This window comes from Cibotium barometz, chromosome 3, assembly GCF_041138505.1.
Source record: "Cibotium barometz isolate CiBa-2024 chromosome 3, ASM4113850v1, whole genome shotgun sequence".
NCBI lineage: Eukaryota > Viridiplantae > Streptophyta > Polypodiopsida > Cyatheales > Cibotiaceae > Cibotium > Cibotium barometz.
This window is the reverse complement of record NC_141048.1, coordinates 52,738,697-52,748,588: the sequence shown is the minus strand read 5'-3', so window position 1 is coordinate 52,748,588 and position 9,892 is coordinate 52,738,697. Positions and strand designations below refer to the sequence as shown.

The 9,892-nt window shown below is 40.7% G+C and overlaps 1 protein-coding gene across 1 annotated transcript; it reads left to right on the top strand.

The window, feature by feature from the left end:
• Nucleotides 1–7,035: 7,035 nt before the first annotated feature.
• LOC147640247 (putative WRKY transcription factor 11) lies at nucleotides 7,036–9,059 on the top strand. Its single transcript, XM_086778494.1, has 3 exons — nucleotides 7,036–8,238; nucleotides 8,364–8,489; nucleotides 8,604–9,059. Exons 1-3 carry the CDS (start codon nucleotides 7,190–7,192, stop codon nucleotides 8,758–8,760), a joined length of 1,332 nt encoding a protein of 443 aa, XP_086634620.1. The 5' UTR covers nucleotides 7,036–7,189; the 3' UTR covers nucleotides 8,761–9,059.
• The last annotated feature ends 833 nt before the right edge of the window (nucleotides 9,060–9,892 follow it).

Sequence of the window (9,892 nt, the reverse complement as noted above, 5' to 3'; positions counted from 1 at the left end):
ATAGGTTGCTTGCCCATGAACCCCACCAATTCTATCTTCAATAGCTTCTTCATGGTGTGGATTCATGGATTAACCCAATTGATCTTCCATGGCTCCCATTTTGGTAGTCATAGACTCAACCTTTGAATTCAAGGTTTGGTTGATGATATCCAATCTATCCATGAGTGGCTTAAAATCAAGTTTATTCACAAGCAATTCCAAGAGAGTATCATTTGAAATGGCTTCCGAACTTTGAGAGGTGTGCTTATTGGCACTTCCCACATTAGCATCCGCCGCTTTCCACTCCCTTTGAAGTTTGACCCATGGATTGAGAGACATTCTTATGAGTACTTTCCCTAACCATTTTCTCTTCAATCTCTTCCATTGTGTCCATAGTGCCATGTTCCATCAATTCCTCCCCTTCCATATCCTCCATTGCCAATGATAACATTCTAGGTCTATCTCTCGGCTTACCTATCATAGTCGAGCTGTTTTGAAAAACTTACAATAGGATGATGTAGGAGTGTCAAATTTGGGTGTTCTAGGGCTCTATAGGAAGGTATTAGGATAAGGGGTAAGCCTATAATGTCACTTTTGATTCAGTCAACCCTCTATATGCCTCTATTTTAACTTTTCCTGCAAGTCAAATAGTGATAGTTTGGTCCACCGCTTGCACTCCAATACTCCAAATGAGTTGAAACTTAGTGGTTAAGGTATTTAGTGAGTGGAGAATACAATGGTGAGGCCAAATTTATAATATGAGACTTGGTTCAAATTTTGTCCAAATAGAGTATGTGGTAGAGAAATGGGTGTAACTCCTTAACCCGGAAACCAAATGGGGTGGTTGAGGGCTCTATGGGAAGCCCTAATGATCTGGAATAACCCCCTATATAATTTAGATTTAGTCCAAAACCTCTTGGACTGAATCACACTTTTCTGAAAACTGCAGCTTGTGTCAAATTGTCAACCGTCCAAGCAACCAACTTGCAAATCAATGCGTTTGCATCCTGGCATATCCAAAGTATCAATATGCATCCCATTAGCATCCATCCAAGGCATTTTGACCAGATTTTGGCAAAATTTTGGCATGATCTTGGTGCATTTATGAGCCAATCTCAATCACTATATCAATACCAATGTGCCCAATAATGCCAACTATGCATCCTTGCAAATCCCATTGATTGTTAATTGCATTTCAACCATTGCCCATTTGATTCTATGTAGCAAGTTAATGGAGAGCTTTTGCTTGCCGATATCCCAGCCAAGCCTTCTCACCCCCTTACCAAAGTTTGAAATCCAATGGCAAGGGTTAAGGCCATGTCTTGATCACCAAGTACCTAATCCCCAAAGTTTGAAATCCAATGGCTAGGGTTAAGGCCATGTCTTACTAAGTACCTAATCCCCCTCCTTGTCGCTTTTCCAAAAGCACTTATGAGACAAGGAGAGTTCAAGCTATGCTCCCCCTTGGCCTCTCCACCATTTCCAAGGGTACCCTCCAACATGCTAAATTCTAGTGCTTGTTTGGAATGAACTTGTACAATTTGATTGAGAATCTAACAATGTAAAGAGAGTAGAGTGTTTGATGGCTTACGATTCCAAGCATGTACTCATGCTCATGTACATTAAAACTTTAGCATGTAACCATGCTTGCATTATGCTTCTTATACACTTCCTTCATAAAAATCCTTTGCTCTCCAAGGCTTGCAATAGTCATCCAATCAAAGAGAAACAAACAATGCCCTCACCAAGGCATAAAAATGCAAGAAGCATCAATGATTGCATACTCTTCTCTTCTTTCAATCCAATTGTTGGTGCATGTATAGGATAAAATGATTGGGAAAATGTGTGGGAATGATAAAGAGCAAGTAGAGGTTCAAAGCAATGCAAGCTATATGCAAGGGAATGATGAGAATCCCATGATATGCAAGAGTTTTACCCTAAACCCTGTTTTCTCCCAGAACCCTAATGCCCTTGGCCAAATTGATCAAGCAATGCATGATTGTATAGAGAAGATCAAGGGAAGAAGGATTGTAGATTGAAAACTCAAGAAATCCCACCACAAACCCTAATCTTGAAGGAAATTCCCAAAACCCTATTTCTCTCAAGAAACCCTAAAATTATGATCATTATTACAAATAAATGAGTAGAGGAGAGATAGGAGAAGAGAACTAATGGCTTGGATCTCAAAAAATTTAAGTGAAAACCCTAATTTTCAAGAAAATCCCCAAATCATTCAAGAGGATCAAGAAACCCTAAATCTTGATTGGAATCAAACAATGAACACATGTCTAGGTAGAGGAAGGTTGGGGGAGCCTCGTTATGCAAGAACTTCATGAAGAAGATGATCCCAAACCCTAACTTTTCCAAGAAAATTCAAAAATGTAAGAAAATAAAAATTTCTATGAAATCCCCTACTCATGCAACAATTGATCACATATATGAATGTAGCTAAGCATGAAAAGGAAGATTGTTGAGGAAATTTTTTCATAATTTTATGAAGATCCCTGATTTTTCATGAAATTCCTAATATGTAAGAGAAGGAGAAATTGAAGCATTGATGAAATTAGTAGCTTGCTTACTCTTAGTACTTGCTTAACCAAGCATTGTGATCATCCAATGGTAATTAATGAGCTCCATCTTCCCCAAAAATGCGCACAACCCACAGCATCCTCATAGCCAAAAAAACGCCACGAATATGGTGTTTAAAGGCTTACTTTTGAATGAATACATCATATTAAACAACATACAAGGCATTGCTAAGCTTGTAGTTTAGACATTAAGCTCCAAATGCCATGAAAAACACGCAAAAACACGTAGAGAAAATGAATCGCCATCAAAATCAAGCTTATATTTGAGCTAATGTTCTCCTCTTACTAATCCCCAAGTTTTGGCTCCCAACCCATAATTTGATCACCATGGCTCACAAAAATCAAGAAAAGAAGAAGAGGGAAGGAAAAATATTTTTGATTAGCAACTAATCTTGATTAGTGAAATCTCCCCCAATTTTGGTCTTGAGTTTTCAAATTTTGGTACAGCTCCCTCAAAATTAGGTCCACAGTAAACCCATGGCTCCAAAAGCTTAGAAATTAAACAAAGAAAAGGAAATTTACCCATTTAAGGTCACCACCATAACATCTTCTTGATCAAGAATATAAAAAAAAATCAAGAACACTCGAAAGATTTTCAAGAAAATTCAAGAGAGTGGATCAAAAGCAAGGCTCTAATACCAATTGAAATGAAGCAACCGTAAGCTAAGATTTGGGACAAATCATCATGTGGATTAGCATGCAATTAACACACATAATGCCTAAGTGATTTAGCCTTTCACCAAAGGAAGGAAATAACCTTCCTCCATAGGCCGAGGGTAGCTCAAGGCTCCGATGTATGGTAGCTCGAGGGTAGCTCAAGGCTCCAATGTATGTTTAAAAGTCATATGATCAAAAGATACAAATGAGGGTCCATGAACCCCTTTTATACTTGAGCCCTATAACCATAAACCTAAGCTAATTATTAAAGTTGCTACTCCATTACAATTTCTTGGAGTCTTTTGTTAATACACCAGCATTGAACACATTGATCACTTTGTGTGCAAGCTAATTGTGTTTAATGTGGTCAAGATGGTAGAAGGGAAAAGGGGGGGGGTCGGGAGGGAGGGAGGGAGGGAGGGAGGGAGGAGGAGCGGGGAGCGGGGAGGGGGGAGGTATTGGATATGAATGTTCCATCATCATATTGTAATGTCCAATCACTCCCTAGCTCATGTGCAATCCCCATTATGAGGAAATAGCCATGAGATAGCGGCCTAGGAGGCGAGATGGTGTAGAGATGGCTTAAATAGATTTGGAACACTAATAATAGACTACATGCTTATGATAGGAACATACATGGGATTTGTGGACTTTACTCTCAAAAACTTCTCATGAGAAATCGTCATGTCAACCCAATTTGCACTCACCCCATGATAACCATGAGAGGGCAACATAGACAAAACATGGTTCAAACAAGCTATTTGCATAGTCACACTCTAGTCCATACGAGTTCCATCCACACACTAGTCCATACGAGTTCCATCCACACACTAGTTATCTTACCACTTCATTCCATTAGCATATAACCTCTTGTTTTGAAGCACTTCTAGATTAACCATCGAAGTTCCTTTCAATAGAACATGCGTGTGTGAAGCTAATAACCACATATTATAAAACTTTTGTCTTTTACTAAACTTTTAGCTATGGGCCCACACATGGTTTACAAATGCCAAATAACTTTCTACTAAAAGAGGTATACAGTCTCCTCTCACAATGGCAATGGAAGTTACAAAAATCTATATGGTGTTGAGTTTTTCTTTTAAATGATTAGGTTACAAAATTTTTCAAGCATAGGAAATCTAGTGAGACTTCTTTCATTTTTGTACTTTGTTCTAAATGTTCTTACTAATCTACACATTGTATGATGAAAAGACTCAACTTTTCAATTTTGTGAAATCTCCCTTATCATTATAAGGTGTGCCTTAAAAAGATAGCCAAATCAATGTGTATTGTGACATCCAAAGAACACATTTCCCAAAATGTTTAACTAGGAGTGCCTTTGGCATGAACTTTTGGTAAATAAAAGGGAATAGCATTTTCTATACTAGTAGGTACTATAAATTTTTTGACCTTTGGTAAGAGGTTGTTTTTTATTAATTGAAAAAGGATGTACAACATTGAAAGCAATGTGGTTTGGTGAGAGGGTTCTTTTAGAAGTAAAAAGCTAGTGTCCCACATCTATCAACAACCCAACCACCAAATGACAAATGAGAATGGGCATCAGGACCTCGTGAAGTTTTTGCTCTTTTCAAAGATTCAAAAAACCATATTTCGGGAAGAAAACAATTCCAATGTGTTATGTTCTCCTTGGTACTAGAGACTTCAAAAATCATCTACGTAATATATTAAAATAATTAACGTATTATTACCACATGAGCGTTTACTAGGTTAGTGTTCATGCATCAAGGAGTTATTTGAAGAAATAATTAACGTATTATTACCACATGAGCCTTTATTAGGTTAGTGTTCATGCATCAAGGGGTTATTTGAAGAAATTCTAAACTTCCTTGTCTATACGCTTACTTTTAACACACACTTAGTATTCAAGAGTTTTGAAAGGCTTATTATTTGGCATATGGCTTTGTATTTCTAGCTATTTGGGAAACACTTTCCAACAACAACCATGCACTTAACCCTTGACTTGATGCTCATGGAATTGATAGAAAACTATGACTTTCATGTGTATTAATTTTGCTTGCAAGGTGAGACTTTGATGTGCTTTCAATCACCACCATACTCAAATTTTCATTCATGAATTTTCTACTCTTGAAAAGTAAGGTTCATGATTTAGCAATTTTCATGACATCATTCAAATTTTAAATCTAAAATATTATTTTCTATGATTACATGGGTTTTTTCACCATTAGGTAGGTGTAATAACACTAGACTATAAACTATGGAATGACTATAAAGTTCATATTACCATTTTGGTGTGTCCTAGAAGTTTGCACCCATTTGAGTAACCTCACACCTTTTTGTTATTCATGCATACTCTTGAAGGTTCTCCAAGGCTTTGTCATGAGTTATTTTAGGTTTATGGAATAGAAAAAAGCGACATACCAAGTTAATTCACATTTGGGGCTTTAGAAAAGTGGTTATCATACATAATGCACTACCTTTATTTGGTCTTAATCATAGATAGATGTAGAGAGAGGATGGTAGTTAGTAATCATGACTCATGAAGATCAAATCTTGTAGTTTGAATATATGGATCTTCCAGAGAATGAATCAAGAGTTTCATTGAAGGGATAAACGGGAGATCAAATGAGGGGGGGATGTGTGTGTGTGTGTGTGTGTGTGTGTGTGTGTGAGAGAGAGAGAGAGAGAGAGAGAGGCTTAAAGTTACTACCTCATTCAAGGCATGTGATAGAGCCATGGAGCTTATAAAGTTACCATGCAAATTTGATGAGCTCAATCAAAAGGCAATGCATGAGATAAGGGTTGTTGCATTATGTGGAATGGATGTTTTTATGTGGGTGGCATGTTTCACATTTCATGGGAGTGAGAAAAGGGCTAGCCTATAGAGAGAGATGGTTAGAGGGGGGGGTTGTTGCATTATGTGGAATGGATGTTTTTATGTGGGCGGCATGTTTCACATTCCATGGGAGTGAGAACCTATAGAGAGAGATGTTTATAATGCAGTTTTAACAATATAAGCATGTTGGAATTCTTTTAAACAAGAAAAAAAGGGCCCCTAACTTGGTGTGTGTGTGTGTATATAGAAGAGAAAAGGGTCCCTAATTGGGTGTGTGTGTGTCAACGTGCTCTAGCCCGACTGGTAGGCGCCCATGCCCCTCAAAGGGAGGTTGTGGGTTCAAGCCTATCCAACGACATCTCCTTTCAGTAACTAATCTAGCAATAATTTTAAAAAACTTGGTGTGTATGTGTGTGTGTGTGTATGTGTATAGAGAAGTTATGCTAGAAGACAACTCACATTGCTTTGCCCAACAGAACCAGCGTGGAAATCAGCCCTAAGCAAATATATCCTTTAAAAAAAAGCAAAAAAAAAATCAAGAATATTTAGCCGCATAAGTCTACGCTCTTGCAGGGAAACACGGCAGAGCCGTTAGATCTGGGGTAGCCATCGGACGACTCGTAGAAGCCTTTAGTGGCAAGTGGACCATACTAAGGTTTGACTGGCGCAATGAACTTTAAAGCGGCACCCTCTACGTTGACCCGGACCTGAAGGCGAGATAAAGCTAAATTAAAGGCTAAGTGCGGTTGGAGTCCGGGGTCGCTGTGGGAAGCTGTTGACTTGCCTGTCGCTACCCTTTTGTCTTCTCTCTCTCTCTGTCTCTCTCTTCGGGAAACGTTGTTTCAGAGGGCAGCGCAGCCGAAATGAACCGCGCCGCGTATGTTTTCTCTCTCTACGTCGATCTGGGTTTCGTCGAGTTTCTCTCTCTTGCCCGAGGGCCCACGCTTCTCTGGGCATGCAGTTGTGGGTTGGGTTGGGTTGGGTTGGGTTGGGTTTACCTTGCTGAATCCTTCCTATCTTGGTGTTCTTTACCGCTAACCTCAAAGTTCTTCAGCCCACTGTCTTCGTTTTCGCCCAAACCCTTCTTGGGGTTTGTTAATCAGTCAGTTTAAGGAGTTGGGTTGTGCGCCGATCTGCTTTCTGTGCAGCAATGGCGGTGGAATTGCTGGATTACAACGGGGTGGCTACTTTGGAGAGGGACAGGGATGCGCAGGAGGCTGCGTCTGCAGGGCTGGAGAGCATGCAGAGGCTCATACAGCTTCTCTCACAGCAGCATAATTACCCCCAGCAGCAAAAGAAACAGCAATCGCCCCCGCCCAATCTGCAAGAGGATTATTCAAGTGTGGCGGACGCTACCATATCCAAGTTCAAGAGAGTAGTTTCTCTCCTCAGCAGATCAGGTCATGCGCGTTTTCGAAGGGCCTCCGCAGGGCGGGCGGCCTCCCTTGCCCGGCTCTCGGAGGCAACCCTCATGGAAGCCCCAGCAAGCTGTAGCTCATCAGACGGGCTTGAGTTGGATTCCAACAGAGGATCCTCCTTATCCGCAGACAGCCAATCTCCTGAACCTTCTCCAATGGCTATCCAGCATGCGCCTGCCATGGCCACTGTCCTGGCCAAACGAGGTGTTTCACAGCCCAATTGCATACCCAAGGTCATCTTCAACAAGAGTGAACAATGGCTCACACCATGCCCCATGCCACAGGCCATCCCTTACACTGAACCCAACCCTACCGTAGCCATCCCTACGTCTTCACTCTATGGCCCTTGTGTTGTCGTTCCGCAGCAAACTCGCACTAACACAAGCCTTCTCACCGCCCCTGCCCTGTACCGGCCAGACCCTACGGCCCTGATGGCATACCCTCACCAACAGCTCTTCTTCCAAGGCTCTGGCATTCTAAACCCTAGTGAGAAGACACCCCAGGGGCATCACTTGGAGACATCATATGGAAAAAGCGCTACTTACTCCCAATCTGAGCACTCTATTAGCTGCACCCCTCCCCTTTCCACCACCACTGGCTCCTTCTTATCATCTCTAAGCATTGATGGTAGTGTGACCAATGAGAAGAACTCCATTTTCCAGCAAGCTTTCGGAGGCCGGCCCCCATTGTCGGCCCCGAAGAAGAAGTGCTCCAGCGGGAAGCTGGAAGAAGCTGGTGGGAAGTGCCACAGCTCTGGAAGGTGCCATTGCTCCAAGCGCAGGTGCGGCTTGATGTCTTGGGCATTATTTTTACATGTTTCTGCCCTTAATTTTGCAAATAGCACATTAATTTGATGTAGATTCCCATGTCTCCTCCTCTCTGAGTGCCCATTGGCAAACTTTTCAGGAAAACAAGAAATAAGAGGGTAGTTAAAGTGCCTGCAATCAGTGCAAAGATGGCAGATATACCAGCAGATGAATTCTCATGGAGAAAATATGGGCAGAAACCCATCAAGGGATCTCCTCATCCTAGGTATGGAATATGTCCCATTGCTATATGTTCCTCTTTAAGAGCATGATTGCTAGCGTTTTGGGATCCTCTTAACATGGCAATTTGTTAAACTTAGCTTTGTTGCCCTTGGTGTAGGGGTTATTACAAATGCAGTAGTGTCAGAGGATGTCCTGCTAGAAAGCATGTGGAACGTGCCCTCGACGACGCAAACATGCTGATTGTCACATATGAAGGGGAACACAGCCACTCCCATAATCTCAGTGACAATGCTAGCTTAATGGTTAGCACTTGAGGGGCATGTGAGATAGACAGCATCATTGAGATGTTTCTCATGGCCAGCCAGATTCTAATCTGTTTGAATCCCAGGCTGAATGAAAATATACCTCTGGTTTTGTGATTGGCCATGATTTTTGAGGGGTTGTTGGCTGCATGTTGGAATACTGAAGGGGAGTTTCTTTTTTTCTGAAGCCCCACCGAGCATAGGAGATTTTCTGTAAATTATGTCTCCTAATGAGGTTTTTTTTTTTGATGGAGAACTACAGTATGTATGCTTCCTGCTTAATGTGTTATTGTTGGAACTATGTTTATTATATATTGAGGGCCTTTGTACATATGGGATTCCTAAGGTTAGCTCTGTGCATCTTCTCATTTTTAACGTAACCTCAACCGGGCAAAAATTACTTGGCTGTTTTGTGAGAGTACCTGTTCAGCATGAGCCTGTCTATTTTTGGTAAGGGCAGACTACTTGAACACTTGAGACCTTACCATTGGTTGCATTTCTTGTCATGAATGGCATGCATTTGCATAGAACAATCAACCATGTCGCCTATGTGGAAATCTCTCTGGCTTCATGCTTGCTTAGTATTAGGCTACCTTTAGCATTTTTAATAGCGACATTGATTTTTTTAATTGAAAACATCTTCCTATACTCTATTGGGTATTACATTTTTATGTAATTGATTTTTTTAAATTAAAATCATCTTCCTATACTCTATTGGGTATTACATTTTTATGTGATTGAAATGGTTGTCTATAGATGACTGCGTGTGTGAACTCTGTGAAGAGGTGGGTGAGTCAAATGACAATTACAATTATGGGTGTGTGAGTTCACACCGGTTTCATAGGTCTAGTGGTTGGTAGACTTATTTGGCTAGATAATCCATCTATAGAGCATTTGTTGTGTAAGTTGGACATGTCCTAAAGGTGGGAAAGGACTTCGTGTAGTACTTACACTATGTTATTGTATTTATTAAGGGTTCCATGTTGAAACTCCCCAAAATTTGAAAGAGCTAGTTAGAGTATATGCAATTGTTAGGAACTTTGTACCTAATGATTAGATGACGCTTGAGTAGAGGATTTCTCGTACGCGAACATCTTTAGCTACTCATTTATGGTACCTAGATGGTAGAGGTGTGGCATCAAAA